This window comes from Dipodomys ordii, unplaced genomic scaffold (genome assembly GCF_000151885.1).
Source record: "Dipodomys ordii isolate 6190 unplaced genomic scaffold, Dord_2.0 Scaffold68, whole genome shotgun sequence".
Classification (NCBI taxonomy): Eukaryota; Metazoa; Chordata; class Mammalia; order Rodentia; family Heteromyidae; genus Dipodomys; species Dipodomys ordii.
In genome coordinates this window covers 4,665,944-4,683,673 of record NW_012267284.1, presented here as the reverse complement: position 1 = coordinate 4,683,673, position 17,730 = coordinate 4,665,944, and the positions used below count along the sequence as shown (strand labels likewise).

At 53.3% G+C, this 17,730-nt stretch overlaps 1 protein-coding gene across 2 annotated transcripts in view; it reads left to right on the top strand.

The window, feature by feature from the left end:
• Fbxl18 (F-box and leucine-rich repeat protein 18) overlaps window positions 1-17,730 on the top strand; it is a 36,759-nt gene that overhangs the window by 4,806 nt on the left and 14,223 nt on the right. For both annotated transcript variants that reach the window (XM_013023556.1, XM_013023555.1), the window contains exons 2-4: window positions 3,291-3,506; window positions 6,465-7,999; window positions 13,345-13,563. In XM_013023556.1, coding sequence (XP_012879010.1) covers window positions 3,291-3,506; window positions 6,465-7,999; window positions 13,345-13,563 — 1,970 coding nt within the window. The remainder of the gene's footprint in view (window positions 1-3,290; window positions 3,507-6,464; window positions 8,000-13,344; window positions 13,564-17,730) is intronic.

The following is a 17,730-nucleotide window of genomic DNA, read 5'->3' as shown; positions in this document are numbered from 1 at the left end:
TCCAGCTTTTTCTGCTTATGTGGTGCTGAGGAATCGAACCCAGGGCCTCATGCATGCAAGGCAAGCACTCTACCACTGAGCCACTTTTCCAGCCCTGTGCTCTACCATTTTGAGCCACAGTTCCACTTCCATTTTTTTGGTGGTTAATTGGAGATGAATCTCATGGACTTTCCTGCCTGGACTGGCTTTGAACTGTGATCCTCAGAGCTTAGCCTCCTGAATAGCTAGTATTACAAGCCACTGGTGCCTGGTGGTCTTATTTCTTTTGTCCCCCTCTCCTCATCTCTTAAGTAATCTAATTTTTTAGATGATTCAAAGCACACCCTAGACATTGCACCTGTTTTTTTGCATATCCTGTGGTTTTTTTGGATGCCTGAGTGGTCAACAGGTGAGGGTCCTATCTCGGAGAGGCTGTCCTCCCTGCAGGCCCCAAGCTTTCAGTTCTCCATTATTTGGAAACAAAGCAAAATTACAGAGATTTTAGCAAATCACTCCTGAAACCACGTTTCCCATGGTCTGGTTCTAGCTGGGTGGCTCTATGGGGAGATGAAAGTCAGTTCTGGGCTGCCCCTCACCCCTACAGTGGAATTTTGGGAGACTCCAGAAAATAGTTGCTGGGCATCCTCTCATGAGGAAAGTTCTGAGCAAGTTGGGTCAGCTCTGCCTGTTACACTGCTTCTCTGGGCTGCCATCTTACATAGGATTTAAGGGGACTGCTTCAGTTTCCCCACCCTCCTAAGAGACAAATGGAAACCAGTACTTGCTTTGATATGCATGGAGGTGGGCAATCTCTGGGTTAAGAATTCTCTCCAGGCACACATCCTTAGCTCATGGCCTCTCCAGAGCCTGCCACTTGGCCAGGGAGCAAGGTGCATTGACTTACAGGCATTGTCGCAAAAGGCTGAGTTCAGGGGATGGTGGCTTGCAGGCTGGGCAAGCAGACAGGGACGGACACAAGTTCCCAGCCTGCATGTTGGAGCTGGCCTCCAGCAGTAGGCCTGGGGGGGGGCAGCGTCTCCTCCTTTCTCCACACCCCACAGACGTGGATGTGGGATGTGGGGAGAGAGATGACAGGGGCTGTGCTGAGGCTGGGTGAAATCAATTGGACTCAGTTCTTGGCACTGGAGCACTTTCTCTGAGTCCTTGTAATTTCTAGGTGGCATTAAGAAAAAGAAGAAAGCTTCATTGTGGTCTTGGACCCGTGGAAGTTATATGATGCCGTGTGTGTGTGTGTGTGTGTGTGTGTGTGTGTGTGTGTGTGTGAGAGAGAGAGAGAGAGGGGGGGGGGGAGAGTCAGGGATCAAATCCCCTCCTTTCAAATGCCCCATAAATGCTGTACTGCTGAGCCACATCCCACCTGTGTCCAGCACCAGTGACCTTTGTGGTGATGTCTTTCCAACCTGGCTGTGTTCTTTTTTTTTTTTTTTTTGTCGGTCGTGGGGCTTGAACTCTGGGCCTGGGCGCTGTCCCTCAGCTCAGCTCTTCAGCTCAAGGCTAGCGCTCTACCACTTGAGCTACAGCGCCACTTCCGGTTTTCTGGTGGTTTATTGGATATAGGAGTCTCATGGTCTCTCCTGCCCGGGCTGGCTTTGAACCGCGATCCTCAGATCTCAGCCTCCTGAGTAGCTAGGATTACAGGCGTGAGCCACCAGCGCCTGGCTTTTGGCTGTGTTCTTTGGTGTACATTGTGCCTTCTGTTTCTGACAGTAGAAAAGCAGGCATGAAATGTCCTGGATGCTGTGGCATGCTGTGGTAACTGGGCACCATGGTGGGACAGGAAGCCTTCTGGTGCGCTGGGGTGTGCAGACCTGTGCTCTCTCCAAGGCAGCACAGTTGCCATGGCAGCACAGAAGCTTTCCCAAACTCAGGCCTTCCATTCCCACAGACACACATGGAAAGCAGAGAGGCAGAAGGGGCAGGATGGAGTGTAGGAGGGCCTTGGAGACACAGTTGCTGGGAAAGGTGGTAGAAATGATTGTGGGTAGCCAGATGTGATGGCACCTGTATGTAATCACAGCACTCAGGAGGTGAGTGCAGGAAGAGCTGAAGTTCCAGGTCAGCCTGGGCTACATAGCATGGCTCATAAAACCCCCAAAACGCAGCCCAGGTGTTGGTGGCTCATGCCTGTAATCGTAGCTACTCAGGATGCTGAGATATGAGGATTGTGGTTCCAAGCCAGCCTAGACAGGAAACTCTGAGATTCCCATCTCCAAAATAATCTGCAGAAAGCCGGGCAGGAAGTGTGTATCAAGTGTGGGAGGACCGCCTGAATAAGCATCCTGAGTGAACTTGAGGCCGCAAGTTCAAACCCCAGTACTAGCAAAACAAAAGAAAACAAAACATCAAAAACAAGAAAACAAAGCTGGGCTTCAGTGGCTCACATCTGTAATCTTAGCTACTCAGGAGGCTGAGATCTGAGGATCACAGTTCAAAGCCAGCCTGGGCAAGAAACTCCCAGGAAACTCCATGAGACTTTTATCTCCAATAAAACACTCAGAAAACCGGAAGTGGTGCTGTGGCTCAAGTGGTAGAGTGCTCACCTTGAGCTGAAGAGCTGAGGGACAGTGCCTAGGCCCAGAGTTCAAGCCCCACTGACATAAAAAAAAAGAAAAAAGAAAATGCAGCCAGGTGTCAGTGGCTCACAGCTGTAATCCTAGCTACTCAGGAGGCTGAGATCTGAAGATTGCGGTTCAAAGCCAGCTTGAGCAGAAATGTTCATGAGACTCTTATCTCCAGTAAACCACCAGAAAACCAGAAGTGGCGTTGTGGCTCAAGTGGTAGAGTGCTCCCCTTGAGCTGAAGAACTCAGGGATAACTCCTACGCCCAGAGTTCAAGCCCCATGGCCAACAAAAAAAAACAAAACCCAAACCAACCAAACAAAAATAAACAACATTTGTTGCTGACTGCGGAAGCCACTAGTAGTTTGAGAAGCTCTTGTGTTTCTGGTCTTTTTTGTTGTTGTTGTTGGTCATGGGGCCTGAACTCTGGGCCTGGGTGCTGTCCCTCAGCTCTTCAGTTCAAGGCTAGCGCTCTACCACTTCAGCCACAGCACCACTTCCGGCTTTTTCTGCTTATGTGGTGCTGAGGAATCGAACCCAGGGCCTCATATATGCGAAGCAAGCACTCTGCTACTGAGCCACCTTCCCAGCCCTGGTCTTTTTGTGTTGTGTGTAAATCTAAAAGGAGTTTGGAGAATTTCAGGTCTGGCTTATCTCTGTGCTTGGCAAGGCTGGGCTGGCGGCTGCCCTTTGGGATCCGGTGGAAACTTGACTGTCCCCTTTATTCTCAGGACATGGCCAACAATGCTGCCACGCCTCCCGTGGCAGCTGAGGTAGTGGGTGATGCTCACCTGCTGGGCTTCTCTGATGAGATCCTCCTGCACATCCTGAGCCACGTGCCCAGCACAGACCTGGTGCTGAATGTGCGGCCCACTTGCCGCAAGCTCGCAGAGCTGTGCCTGGACAAGAGCCTGGTCCACACTGTGCTGCTGCAGAAGGACTATCAGGTGAGCTGTGGGGCACTGAGGGCTGGGAGCTACGTGCTTGGTCCCTGGGGGAGGAGGTTGTGGAATTGTGGAAGAGGCTCTGGAGGGAAAGTGGGAGGCTGGCAGGAGTGGAGTCGTGGCTGATGGGAGCCACTGGGGTTAGGCTTTCCCATCAGTGGACATGGCTCTCCTGTGTGGCAGTACACATGGCAGTGAGTGAGGGTTGCTGTTGTTCTGCATTTAAATCTGATGCTTGGCCCTGCAAAGGAAGTGGCACACTCAGTGCCCATGCACAAGGTGCTCAGGAGGATGGAAAGTACCGCTGTCTTGTGGCCCACAGTCGCAGAGGACACCTTGATAGCAATGGAATCCAGGCATCAAAGAGCCTGCACCAAGGCTCAGTCAGCCTGTTTATCACAGGGTGGTGCTGTAGACGGCAGTGTCTACCTGTAAGTGGCTGGATGTAGGTCTCCCTAAGCTAGTCCAAGCCAGGGATTTCTATTTTTGTTTTTGTTTATTATTTTATTTCTGGCCTTTTGGTGGTTAATTGAAGATGAGTCTTATGGACTTTCCTATGCCCAGTGACTTTGAACCTCTATTCTTAGATCTCATCTCCTGAGTAGCTAGGATTGTTTTGGTTTTTTCAGTACTGGGGATTGAACTCAGGGCCTTTGCTTACCTCCTGAACCACGCCCCCAGTCCTTTTGCTTTTAGTTTTCAGATAGTCTCACATTTGTGCTCAGGTGGTAGCAGACTGTGATCCTCCTACCCCTGCCTCCTGATCAGCTGGGGTGACAGGTGTGCACCACCACACCCTGCCCCAGCCAGGCTTTTGAGGAGTATTTACTCAGATGAAAGAAAAGTAGAGGGTTGCTGCAGCTGAGTGAGCTGCGTGGCTCTGGAGTGAGAGAGGCCTCTACCTAGGTGCGCCGGAAGTAGCTGGAGGAGGCTCTGTGGAGTGGTCCACTTTTCAGTAGCTGGGACTGTTTTTTGGGTGGCTGTCCTGGGGCTTGAACTCGGGCCTGGGTGCTGTCCCTGCGCTCTTCAGCTCAAGGTGAGCACTCTACCGCTTGAGCCACAGCGCCACTTCCAGAGTTTTGGTAGTTAATTGGAGGTAAGAGTCTCATGCACTTTCCTGCCCAGGCTGGCTTTGAACTGTGATCCTCAGATCTCAGCCTCCTGAGTAGCTAGGATTACAGGCGTGAGCCACCGCGCCTGGCTCCAAGGCCGGCTTTGAACTTTGATCTCAGCCTCCTGAGTAGCTAGAATTATATATAGGAGCTTCAGACACCCAGCTAGCAGCTGAGACTTTTGCCTTGCTTCCTCCTATGTGGTTGTTGTTTTTGCTGATCCTGGGGCTTGAACTCAGGGCCTGGGTGGCATTCCCTGAGCCTCTTTTTGCTCAAAGCTAGTATTCTACCACTTGAGCCATAATGACACTTCTGGCTTTTTCTTTTTTTTGGTTGGTCATGGGGCTTGAACTCTGGGTCTGGGTGCTGTCCCTCAGCTCTTCAGCTCAATGCGCGTGCTCTACCACTTGAGCCATAGCACCACTTCCAGATTTTTCTGTTTATGTGGTGTTGAGGAATGGAACCCAGGGCCTCATGCATGCGAGGCAAGCACTCTACCACTGAGCCACCTTCCTAGCCCACTCTGGCTTTTTTGAGCAGTTTTGTTGGAGATAAGAGTCTCACGGACTTTCCTGTCCTGGCTGGCTTTGAACTGCAATCTTTAGGTATCAGCCTCCTGAGTAGTGAGGATTACAGGTGTGAGCCACTGGTGCCCAGTTTTTCTGTAGTGTTTGTTTTTATCTTTGTTTCTTTGCTGGGTCAGAAACTCAGGGCCTTGGGCTGGGAAGGTGGCTCAGTGGTAGAGTGCTTGCCTCGCATGCATGAGGCCCTGGGTTCAATTCCTCAGCACCACATAAGCAAACAGAAAAAAGCAGGAAGTGGCGCTGTGGCTCAAGTGGTAGAGCGCTAGCCTTGAGCTGAAGAGCTGAGGGACAGCACCCAGGCCCAGAGTTCAGGCCCCATGACTGGATCCCCCCCAAAAAAACACAAAAAACAACAACAAAAAAAAAACTCAGGGCCATGTGCATGCCAAGCAGGTATTCTACCTTTAAGCTGTACTCCAACCCCACTTTCTTTTCTTTTCTCTTCTTTTTTTTTTTTGGTTGGTTGTGGGGCCTGAACTCTGGGCCTGGGTGCTCTCTCTGGGCTCTTCAGCTCAAGGCTAGTACTCTACCACTTAAGCCACAGTGCCACTTCTGGCTTTTTTTTTTTTTTTTTTTTTGCATATGTGGTGCTGAGGAATTGAACCCAGGGCTTCATGCATGCAAGGCAAGCACTCTACCACTGAGCTACCTTCCCAGCCCTTCTTCTCTTTTTTTTTTTTATGTAGGTGATGGGTCTTTAATTTTGGGCCTGGACACCATCTCTGAGCTCTTCAGCTCAAGGGGAGTGCTCTACCACTTGAGCCACAGCACCACTTCCAGTTTTCTGGTGGTTAATTGGAGATAAGACTCTCATGGACATTCTGCCCAGGGTGGCTTTGAACCGTGATCCTCAGATCTCAACCTCCTGAGCAGCTAAGATTATAGGCGTGAGCCAATGGTGCCCAGCAGTGGTTTTTTTTTTATTTATTTATTTGTGTATTTGTTTTTCTTTTTTTGAAATGGAGTTTCAACCACATAGCCTAGGTTGGCCTCAAACTCCTGCTTCAGCCTCCCAAGTGCTGGAATTACAGGTGTGCACCACTACACATGGCTAGAAAACTGCTTCCTACGGTGGCTGTACCACTTTCCATCCCCAAGGATGAGGGAAAGGGAGGGCAGGCAGCTCCCCCGTCCCCCCTCCCCCCAGCTGCACATAGCACCCGTGGGCCCTGGGCTTGCTTGAAAGCGTGAGGTATCCATGCATTGAGGCCCTTGCTGTGGCTCCAACTCCTTCCCTTCCTCTCCTGCCCCATCTCTGCCCGCAGGCCAGCGAGGACAAGGTGAAGCAGCTGGTGAAGGAGATTGGCCAGGAGATCCAGCAGCTGAACTTGGCTGGCTGCTACTGGCTGTCCGGCTCCACCATTGAGCATGTGGCACGGTGCCGCAACCTGGTCAGGGTGAACCTCTCAGGCTGCCACCTGACGTCCCTGCGCCTCTCCAAGGTGCTGTCAGCCCTGGAACACCTGCGCTCGCTGGCCATTGATGTGAACCCTGGCTTTGACGCCAGCCAACTGAGCAGTGAGTGCCGGGCCACGCTGAGCCGCGTGCGGGAGCTCAAACAAACACTGTTCACACCCTCCTACGGTGTGGTGCCCTGTTGCCCCAGCCTGCACAAGCTTCTGCTTTACTTTGAGATCCTGGACCGCACACGTGAGGGCGCTGTGCTCTCAGGCCAGCTCATGGTGGGCCAGAGCAATGTGCCCCACTACCAGAACCTGCGCGTGTTCTACGCGCGCCTGGCCCCTGGCTACATCAACCAGGAGGTGGTGCGCCTCTACCTGGCCGTGCTCAGCGACCGCACACCAGAAAACCTGCATGCCTTCCTCATCTCTGTCCCAGGCAGCTTTGCTGAGAGTGGGGCCACCAAGAACCTCCTGGAATCCATGGCCCGGAACGTGGCCCTGGATGCCCTGCAGCTGCCCCGGTCCTGGCTGAATGGCTCAGCCCTCCTCCAAAATATGAAGTTCAACAACCCCTTCTACTTCAGCTTCAGCCGCTGCACCCTGTCTGGTGGCCACCTTATCCAGCGTGTCATCAATGGTGGGAAGGACCTGCGCAGCCTGGCCAGCCTCAACCTCAGTGGCTGCGTCCACTGCCTGTCCCCAGACTCCCTGCTCCGCAAGGCTGAGGATGACATTGACAGCAGCATTCTGGAGACACTGGTGGCCTCCTGCTGCAATCTGCGGCACCTCAACCTCTCCGCTGCCCACCACCACAGCTCCGACGGCCTGGGCAGGCACCTCTGCCAGCTCCTGGCCCGCCTTGGCCAGTTGCGCTCACTCTCCCTGCCCGTCTGCTCCATTGCTGACTCAGCCCGAGGCCCACCTGCCCAGCCCGTAATGCATGCAGCACCCCGGGGCTTTGGCAAGAAGGTGCGCATCGGGGTGCAGACTTCTGCAGGCCCCTTCCCGGGCCCAGCAGCCCCCCAGCCGGCCTCTGTGTTCTGGTCTCTGCTGAAGAGCCTGCACTTTCTGGAACACCTGGAGCTCATTGGTTCCAACTTCTCCTCGGCCATGCCACGCAACGAGCCCGCCATCCGTAACTCCCTTCCACCCTGCAGCCGGGCGCAGAATGTTGGGGACTCTGAGGTGGCTGCCATCGGCCAGCTGGCCTTCCTGCGGCACCTGACGCTGGCCCAGCTGCCGGGGCTCCTGACCGGCTCGGGACTGGTAAACATTGGCCTGCAGTGCCAGCAGCTGCAGTCTCTCTCACTGGCCAACCTGGGCATGATGGGAAAGGTAGTCTACATGCCTGCCCTCTCTAGCATGCTGACGCACTGCAGGCAGCTGAAGGACCTCAGGTGAGGCCCTTTGGAGGCCTACGGGAGGGTGGTAGGAGGAACTTGGGGCTGGCCTGCAGACCTGATGTGTCTGACACTCCAGGACCTGCCTCAGCCTGTCCTCCGGGCCTCAGAGGTAGGCACAGCCTCAATGCACAGCATGCACCTCTGAGCTCAGGTCTTTGCAGTTATCTGCTAGTTCCTGGGATCTGCTTTGCTAAGGCTTCTCCCATTCCGTAACTCTTAACTATTCTGCCTAGTGGAGAACACTGTTCCTGGACACCAGAACCAGAAAGTGTGGTGGTCCCTTGATTTAACTTGGTGATGCTCAGAGGATGTGTTGCAGTAAGCTGGGAGCTGTGGGGTTGAGGTTGGGGATGATTTGTAGTATGCACAGAGCCCTAATGGTTTGAAAAATCACCTAAACCCAATTGGCTCTGAGCAGCCTGGACTCTGTATGAGGCCAGAGCGATGGGGAGACAAAGTGGGAGAGGCAGGTGGTAACAAGCTGAGTACTACTTCACCCAGGGGTGGAGAGGGTACTGGTGTCCCACAGGGATCAAAAGATGGGGAGGACAGGGTTGGTGCTTGTGGCTCATACCTGTCATCCTAGCTACTCAGGCTGAGATCTGAGGATTGCTATTCAAAGCCAGTCTGAGCAGGAAAGTCTGTGAGACTCTTACCTTCAGTTAACCAGCATAAAGCCAGAAATAGAGCTGTGGCTGGAGTGGCAGAGCTCCAGCCTTGAACAAAAAGAGCTCAGAGACAGTGCTCAGGGCCAGAGTTCAAGCTCCAGGAATGGCAACAACAACAAAAAAAAAAAAAAAAAAGGAGAAGACAGATGAGTTCAGAAGCCCAATGTGGACTCCCAGGAATGAGGCCTGCAAGAAGTATAGGCTTGAGCCTCCAAGGCCTCCTTCCTAGGCTGTGGCCTGGGGCTCCTGGTGATCCTGGACCCAAGTGTTGGGAGGGCCTCTTGCTGGATGTTGGACTGTGCTGCAGGGTTAAAGGCTTCCTTTCCAGTATTTCCCCAGTATCCACCAGCTTCAGATGTATTAGAAAATCTGGACAGATAGAGGTGATGTGATTAGTGGTGCTGGACCTTGGCTTGCGGAGGTGCAGGCTGTGCTGCAAGGGCAACCTGGGAACTCCGTCTCCTTCTGTGAGGCCCAACTGCTGGGGCAGGCCGTCAGGCAACACGGGGCCACAGTTAGTCCAGACTAAGAGGCACTTAGAGCCTGGCTGTTGTTTCCTCAGACAGACAGCATTTGCTGGGGGCCAAGTGTTGAGCTGGCTATCCGCTCCCTGGAGGTTGGTGCCTTCTGTAGCCCACGTCACTAAGGCAGGAAGCTGGGAACAGAACTGAAGTCCTGCCCTCCCCTAGGCCCCAAGGCCTCATAGGACATGTCCTTTGTCACAGTATGACAGGAAGTATGCCAGGTCTGAGCAGAAGCTCGTTCATCCTGTCCTGCTCCTGACCCAGAACTTTCCACAACTGCCTGTGCCCTGCCCTGTCATTGGAACCTGGTCACACTGAGGCTGCCTGGGTCCCTGTTGGCACTGGGGCTTGAAGCCTGGGGCCAGAGCCCAGCTGTCCAAATAGTTGCAGGCTTTGAAGCCTAGGTGTTGTCGGAATTGTCTGCCCCTTGTCCCGGGTCATAGCTTGGACCTGGGCTTGAGTGGATGCAGGGGAGGGGTGGCATCCACACCAGGTCCTCTGCCTCCCATGATGCTTGTGAACTGGACTGCGGGGTCCACACTCCCCCCTACCTTACAAGTCTCGCCAGTTCCAGCTGCCCTTCCATCTAGAGAGGAAATGTGAGAGCTGGGTGCAGTACCCTGCCCCTGCACCACTTCCTGACCCCCTTCCTCCTCTCCTGCATCCATCCCTGCAGCCACCTCTCCCAAATCCTGCCCACTTCCTGCGTCCTGTCTGGTGTCCCCCCTGTCTTCTTGTGGCTGCCCTGATTGTCCTGGCCTCAGGAGGCTGAGATCTGATAATCCTAATCCAAAGCCAGCCTAGCATGAAACTATGGTCTAATCACTGAAAAGCCAGAAATAGAGTTACAGAATCATGGCTCTAGTGGTACAATGCTAGGCTTTAGGGGAGGAAAAAAAAGTACTGAGATCCAGTACCGACCCCCACAAAAAAGAACAAAACAGCAGATATGGATTGGGAATGTGGCTTAGTGGTGTATGAAGCCCTGGGTTTGATTTCTCAGTACCACATAAACAGAAAAAGCCAGAAGTGATGCTGTGGCTCAAGTGGTAGAGTGCTAGCCTTGAACAAAAGAAGCGCAGGGACAGTGCCCAGGCCCTGAATTTTAAGCCCTAGGACTGGAAAAACAAAACAACAAAATCCTCAGCAGATATGAAGTACGGCAGCTAGCTCCCTAAAAGGCAGAGCATGCCAAGTGGCCATCCCACTTCCCTGCCCCGCCAGCTCAAGCCCACGCAGGATGCTAGTCCCCTGTGCTACACAGTGGCAGGTGGCTGTGGACTGCCAAGAGCACAGCAACAGGAGCCTCGGCTTTGACACTGGAGTGATCAGGAACTGGGGATGGAGTGGGCACTGGAAGGTGGGCCCTCCCTGGATGGGCCAGGGGCTGCTAGCTGCTCTTCAAGGGTGCAAAAGCCCGGGCTAGTGTGGGGATCCCAGCAAGTTGCTGTGTTCATTATGAGTCCCCACCCTGCAAGTCCAGCATTAGGTTCAGCTGCAGCTAGGCAGCGCAGCGCAGCACAGCACAGTTGTGCCTCGTTTCACAATCATTGGGTATGGATTGGGGAGACAGGGGTTCTGGGATGTGGCTCCTGTGGCCAGGGTACAGCATGGTGGGGGGGGGGCGCCCCCTTGAGTCCCACCACAGCTCCTGGAGCCTGGTGCACAGAACAGAGTGGCTCCCACAGCCACAGGCCGCCCCACTGGCTGCTGCCGTGGTTGGCCTTGCTGTCCTGGACCTGAGTGTTTGCCAGCTTCCGAGCTGCCGCAAGGACAGGCTTCACCGGCTGTGGGCTCGGGCACACCTGGCGGGCAGAGAAGGGTGCCTGCTTTCCCACGCCTGACCAAGCCCTGCCTTGGTGGTGGAGGCAGGGAGGGTGCTGCCGAGTCACCTCGGAACCAGACTGCGCTGGGTGGAAGCTGGGAGCCAGAGCAACTGGGCTTGCACTTTGAAGGCCTGCTGGGGTCTGAACACTTACTGGTGCCTTGGACCTGGGGGGGGGGGGCGCACGGGGAGGGGCTGCAAAGTCACTCCTAGGGGCAGTGTTGGAAAGTCAGGCAGGAAGGTAGAGACTGACCTGGAAGGACCAAGGCCACAGGGGTAAGGCTCCCCCAGAGCCTGTGGCAAGAGGAAGAAAGAAAGGTGCTGTCTCTTTGAAAACAGGTTTCGGAGTGCACACCCTGGCACCGCCCTGGCTTTTATAGCCCTGTCATCCTGGAGAGACCTAGGTGGTGGCGCAGACCTACAGCGCCACCTGCTGTCCAAGATGGAAGAGGCAGAGTTCAAGCCCCACTACACCCCCTCATCCTCCCCACAAGGAGAAAAAAAAGTTGTTTGGGCTTTCCTGTCTGGGCTGGCTTCAAACTGTGACCTTCAGATCTCAGCTTCTTGAGTAGCTGATAATACAGGTGTGAGCTACCAACACCCAGTTCAAGCTGGCTTTTTCTGTTGTTTTTTTGTTTGTTTGTTTTGTTTTTTTGTCTGTCAGTCATGGGGCTTGAACTTTGGGCCTGGGCACTGTCCCTTCAGCAAGCACTTTACCTCTTGAGCCACAGCACCACTTCTGGTTTTCTGGTAGTTTATTGGAGATAAGACTTTCACAGACTTTCCTGCTCAGGTTGGCTTTGAACCACAATCCTCAGATCTCAGCCTCCTGAGTAGCTAGGATTACAGGCTTGAGCCACCGGCTTCTGTTTTGATGTGGGGCCTGCCAGAGCCATGATGGCTGCAGCCCTGCTGTCCAGGGGATGAGCCATTCAATGTTCAGTGTATATGAGATACACATTGTTCTCTGCTGGTAGTGCCTTCAGCCCCTGACTTTCCTTGGAGTCTGAGCTGGGGTCCTGGGGTCACTGGGGACAGGTAATAACAGACTTGAGGATCAGGGCTGCTTCCTTCTGAGCCTGTGAGGGAGCCTCTCCTGTGCCTTCTAGCTTCTGGCCAGAGGTGCCAGGCCCAGTGGGCCTTGTTTGGCTCTTGCCCCAGGCTCTGCCTCCATTTTTACGTGGCCAACTTTCCTTGACTTGATGTAGCTACTGCATTGCATAGCCCAATCTGCCCTCAAACTTCTGATTCCTTTGTCACTGTCTCCTGAGTACTGGGATTACAGGTATGCAGGTATACACCACTGTGCTTGAGTCTTGGCCTTATCAAGAACCAGCCACTGGGTATGGAGCTAACCTCTAGTTATCTCAATTACATTTGCAGAGACCCTGTTTCCAGATGAGGGTGTCCTCACAGGGGCCTGGGCTTGCATGGAACTAGGGGACTGGCTGGCCTCTCTCCCCTCCCTTCTGGCTCTAGCTGGCTCTCCGTGTGCTCCAAGCCACCCAACCCACTTTACTACTTCTTTGATCCTCATCCCCCAGGACCCCATGGGCCACCACATTCTGGGCATCTCTCAGAACCCACTGCCACAGGCCTTGCTGGCATCTGAACTTAAAAAAAAAAAAATTAAAGCCAGGCACTGGTGGCTCACTCCTGTAATCCTAGTTACTCAGAAGGCTGAGATCTGAGGATCACGGTTCAAAGCCAGCCCAGGCAAGAAAGTCTGTGAGACTCTTATCTCCAGTAAACCACTAGAAAACTGGAAGTGGTGCTATGACTCAAGTGGTAGAGTGCTCGCATTTGAGCTGAAGAGTGCAGGGACAATGCCTAAGCCCAGAGTTCAAACCTCACGACTGACCAAAAAAAAAAAAAAATTATTATTTTTTTGCTCATCCTGGGGCTTGACCTCAGGGCCTGGGGTGCTGACCCTGAGCCTCTCTGTGCTCAAGGCTAGTGCCATTCCACTGGAGCCACAGCTCTACTTCAGGCTTTTTCTGAGTAGTTTATTGGACATAAGAGTCTCACAGACTTTCCTTCTGGGGCTGGCTTTGAACTGCGATCCTCAGATCTCAGCCTCCTGAGTAGCTGGGATTACAGGTGTGAGCCACTGGTACTCAGTTTAGAATTTATTTTTGGTATGCATACCTGGAGCTGGTGGCCTTGAGCCTGTGGCTTCCAGCTGGCTCACTGCATGGGGGGGCCCCCTGGGTCTCCCAAAGTCAGGATTTCCATGGGAGACCCCACAAGCCCTCCCTGGTGGCAGCGTGGTGGGGTGCAGGAGCCCAGCTTGGGTCTTACGCGCTGCCCTCTCTCCCACAGGCTGGAGCAGCCCTACTTGAGTGCCAATGCCCAGTTCTTCCAGGCACTCAGCCACTGCGCCTCCCTGCAGCGCCTCTGCCTTGTGTCCCGCAGTGGCACTCTGCAGCCCGACGCTGTGCTGGCCTTCATGGCCCGCTGCCTGCATGTTGTCGTGTGCCACATGTTCACTGGTGACTCTCTGGCCACCTGCAAGAGCCTGCAGCAGTCTCTCCTCCGCAGGTGAGTAGTCCTGGGTGGCCTCCAAGTAGTCAGGGTGCTTTACACAGCACCATGGTCCCCAGACCGAGTGGGCCTGCAGCCCTGATCTCTTCTTGTGCCAGTACTGGGGCTTGAACTCAGGGCCTGGGCACTGTCCCTGAGCTTTTTCATTCAAGGCTGGTGCTCTTATCGTTTGAGCCACAGCTCCATTTCTGGCTTTTGGGTGGTTAATTGGATATGAGAGTCTCATGGACTTTTCGTGGTCAGGCTGGCTTGAAACTTGATCCTCAGATCTCAGGCTCCTAAGTAGCTAGAATTATAGGTGTGAGCCATCAGCACCCAATGATTTCTCTCTCTCTCTCTTGCCAGTCCTGGGGCTTGAACTCAGGGCCTATGCACTGTCCCTGAGCTTCCTTTGCTCAAGGCTAGCACTCTAACACTTGAACCACAGCACCACTTCTGGCTTTTTCTGTTTATGTGGTATTAAGGCATTGAACCTAGGGTTTCATGCATGCTAGGCCAGCACTCTACCACAAAGCCATATTCCCAGCCCCCAATGATCTCTTCTTTAGAATGGTTCAAGCACTTCCCCATTAGGTACAAAAATTAAGTATTTGCCTACACTGAAGTCTCCAATAACTTTTTTTTTTTTTTTGGTTGGTGTGTGGCTTGAACTCAGGACCTGGACACTGTCCCTGAGCTTTTTTGCTCAAGGCTAGCATTCTACCACTTTGAGCCACAGTGCCACTTCCAGTTTTCTGGTGGTTAATTGGAGATAAGGAGTCTCATGGATTTTCCTGCCCAGGCGGTTTAAACCGCAATCCTCAGAGCTCAGCCTCCTGAGTAGCTAGGATTACAGGCGTGAGCCACTGGTGCCTGGCTCCAGCCACTTTGTCTTTTTAAGTAATTCTGGAAAATTTGTCTGTCCCTCATATGGTGATCAAAACAACACAATATGTAGTCTACTAAGCCCTTAGGTCCTGCAGCTTCCTGCAAGTGTCACACCTCTCTGTCCTGGCATGGCATTTAGATCTGACCTGTGCCACTCATGGGGATGTCCCTCCTGAGCCTTCTCCAGTCCATGGCCCTCCTCAGCTCACTTTGGCTCTTTAGCACTGCTCAGATGATAAGGTTTTTGGGTTTTGGCAGTACTGGGATTTAAATTCAGGATCTCACACTTGATCTTGTTTGGCTGATGCTCTAGCACTTGAGTCATGCCTCCAGCCTTGTTTTTTGCTTCCAAGTAGGGTTTAAAGGTTTCCCTCACCCCTGTTCTGGGGCTTGAATTCAGGGTCTGGGCACTGTTCCTGACCTTTTCTGCTTAAGGCTAGTGTTCTACCACTTGGTCCACAGTGCCACTTCTGGCTTTTTGGTGTTTAATTGAAGATAGACTTAGCTGCTAAGGCTGGCTTCAAACAGCGTTCCTCAGATCTCAGTCTACTGAGTTGCTAGGATTATAAGCTTGAGCCACTGACACCTGGTCTGATTATTTATTTATTTATTTATTTTTTGTCCGTCATGGAGCTTGAATTCTTGGCCTGAGCGCTGTCCCTCAGCTCTTCAGCTCAAGCTAGTGCCCTATCACTTGAGCCACAGCACCACTTCTGGTTTTCTAGTGGTTTATTGGAGATAAGAGTCTCACAGATTTCCTGCCCAGGCTGGCATTGAGCTGTGATCTCAGATCTCAGCCTCCTGAGTAGCTAGGATTACGGGTGTGAGCCACTGGTGCCCAGCCTGATTAATTATTTTTGAGATAGGAGTCTTACTTCTTGCTTGGGACAGTCTGAACTTTGGTCTTCCTATTTTACAGTTGTGGCCATAGCTGGAATGGTAAGTGTGTACCTCTATGCCGAGCCCTTTCTGTTGAGATGGGATCTCCTGAATTGTTGCCTATGCTGGTCTTGAACCTGGATCCTCTTGATCTCAGCCTTCCACGTAGCTAGGATTACAGGAGTGAGGCAGTTTGGCCTGGCTTCCTTGTGGCATTTTTAGTGTTTGGTGTCCAGTGATGGTGGTCGTGTTATATCTGCTGGGGCCATGAGGGACAGCAGAACTGCTGTGTCCCTGACCTCCCTTCATTCCAGATACTGACGTGTCCAGCTCTAGGGTGGGAGCAGCCCTAGGGGCTGGTGAGGAAGGTCTGGCACAACCTGCCCCCTGACTGCTCCGTGTCTGGGTGTCTTTGTGATAGAAGACGCAGCTGACGTTTGCTGAGGTGCAGCATTCGCATGGCTACACAACACTAGCTCTGCAGTGCTCCCTCTAGTACCTTCCAGCTCCTCTGCTTTCTCCCTGTGTGATTGTACAGAGAGCAGAGGCCCGGGGCCCTCCACTGCGGAGAGACCTAGTGGATATGGCTGCTATAGGACTTTCGGCCAGACTTGTTGGCTCCCTTCAAGAGGGTATGTTGGCTCATACCTGTAATCCCAGCTACTCTGGAGGAGGAGATCCAGAGGATCTCAGTTCTAGGCCATCCCAAGCAAATAGATTCCCTCTCTTCCCCCCCTCCCCCCAATCTCAACAGACAAACCAGGCATGGTGGTTCATGTTTGTCATTCCAGGTACGTAGGATGCATAAGTAGAAGGATGACAGTCTGAGTCTGGTGCAGGGCAAAAGCACAAGACCCTACTTGAAAAATACGTAAAATAGAAAGGAATGGCGGTGCGGCTGCCTAGCAACCTCAAGGCCTTGAGTTCTCAGTACTGCCAGTGACAAAATATCAGACCCAGCCTATAAGGGAGATTGCTTTGCCCCACACCTTGGGGACCTGTTTTGGAAGCTGCTGGATTTTTTTTCCCTTCTGTAATCTTCTGGCTGTCTTCTCCAAAGCAGAGAACAATCACCAAGAAGTTCAGTCCAGGTGGCTGCCTGCCTTCTGATCCTCAGAATCCTCCCAGCACAGTGACAGGCCTAGGTGCCATCCGTGGCCTTGCTGCCTGTTCCTGGTCCATTCACACAATGGTGTCTGCTGTGCTGCCGCCTGGGCCTGCTGGCTCACCGGCCTGGTGGAGAGTTACTCTCCTGGAAGCCCCCTGGTCTTCCTGTGGCCAGCAGCTCCCGGCTCCTGGCCTTCCCTGGGGTGTGTGGCGCCTCCCACCGAATGTTAAATACTTTACACCTTTTTTCGAGTTTTGGGACTGAACACAGGGCCTTGCCTGTGCCAGCACGCCTAGCATCTTTGCATCCTCTCAGACCCTTACTTTTCTGAGGCTGGCACTCAGTATCTGTCTGTGTACATTTTGTGCCCTGTGTGGTGCTAGGTTCACTGGGCTTAGTGGCTTCTGGACACAGGGACACCTGAAGTGCCATGGTGGTCCTGGAGTGGTGCTCAGTGACCCGAGGCTAGCCGTGGCCACGTGGACTCTTGGGCAAAAGGGGAGCAGTCCTCCTGGGCTCTCTTTCTGTTCTGCCGCGGCACAGCATCTGGAAACACAGGACACTTGTTAAGACGGGTGGCAGTGCCAGCCAGCTGCCAGTGTTCCTACAATGCCCAGGGGGTGTGCTGTGAGAAGCACTGTTCCTCAAGCCAGGGGCTATGTTGTCCAAACTCCAGGAAAGCCCCAGCTCACAGATGGGGAAACAGGCTCCAAGAAGTGAAAAGTTGAAACTCCAGGCGTCAGCAAGAAAGACAGGATTCATGTCAGAAGGGAGAGGAGCCAGGCCTGTGATCCCAGCACTTGGGAGGCTGAGTAAGAAGGATCATGAGTTTGAGGCCAGTCTGAGCTGGCCTCAAATGGAGTAAGTGCAGGCCCTGCAATTTGGTGTGTGGGGTCTCCAGGCCCAAGTGCGATGGGCCCAGACTCAGGGCCTGCAGAAGCCTTCCTTTTTCTCCCTGGTCCCCAGGTCTCAGGAGTCCAGCTGAGCCAGCTGCTGTTCTGTAGGGTCCCAGCAGATGGCGCCATGGCCCTCAGCTGCCCAGCTGTGGCTAGCACCTCCCCAGACCCACCTTGCACAAGGAGGGTATGAAAAGCAGCTTTAAGTTTCTTGTCCTGTTTCCTGCTGCCCTTCCTCCCTGCACCCTTTTTCTGCCTCAAAAGCACACAGAAGCCAGGCTCTGGTGGCTCACACCTGTAATCCTAGCTACTCAGAAGGATGAGATCTGAGGATTGCAGTTCAAAGCCAGCCTGGGCAGGAAAGTTCCTGAGACTCTTATCACCAATTAAACTACCAGAAAACTGGAAGTGGTG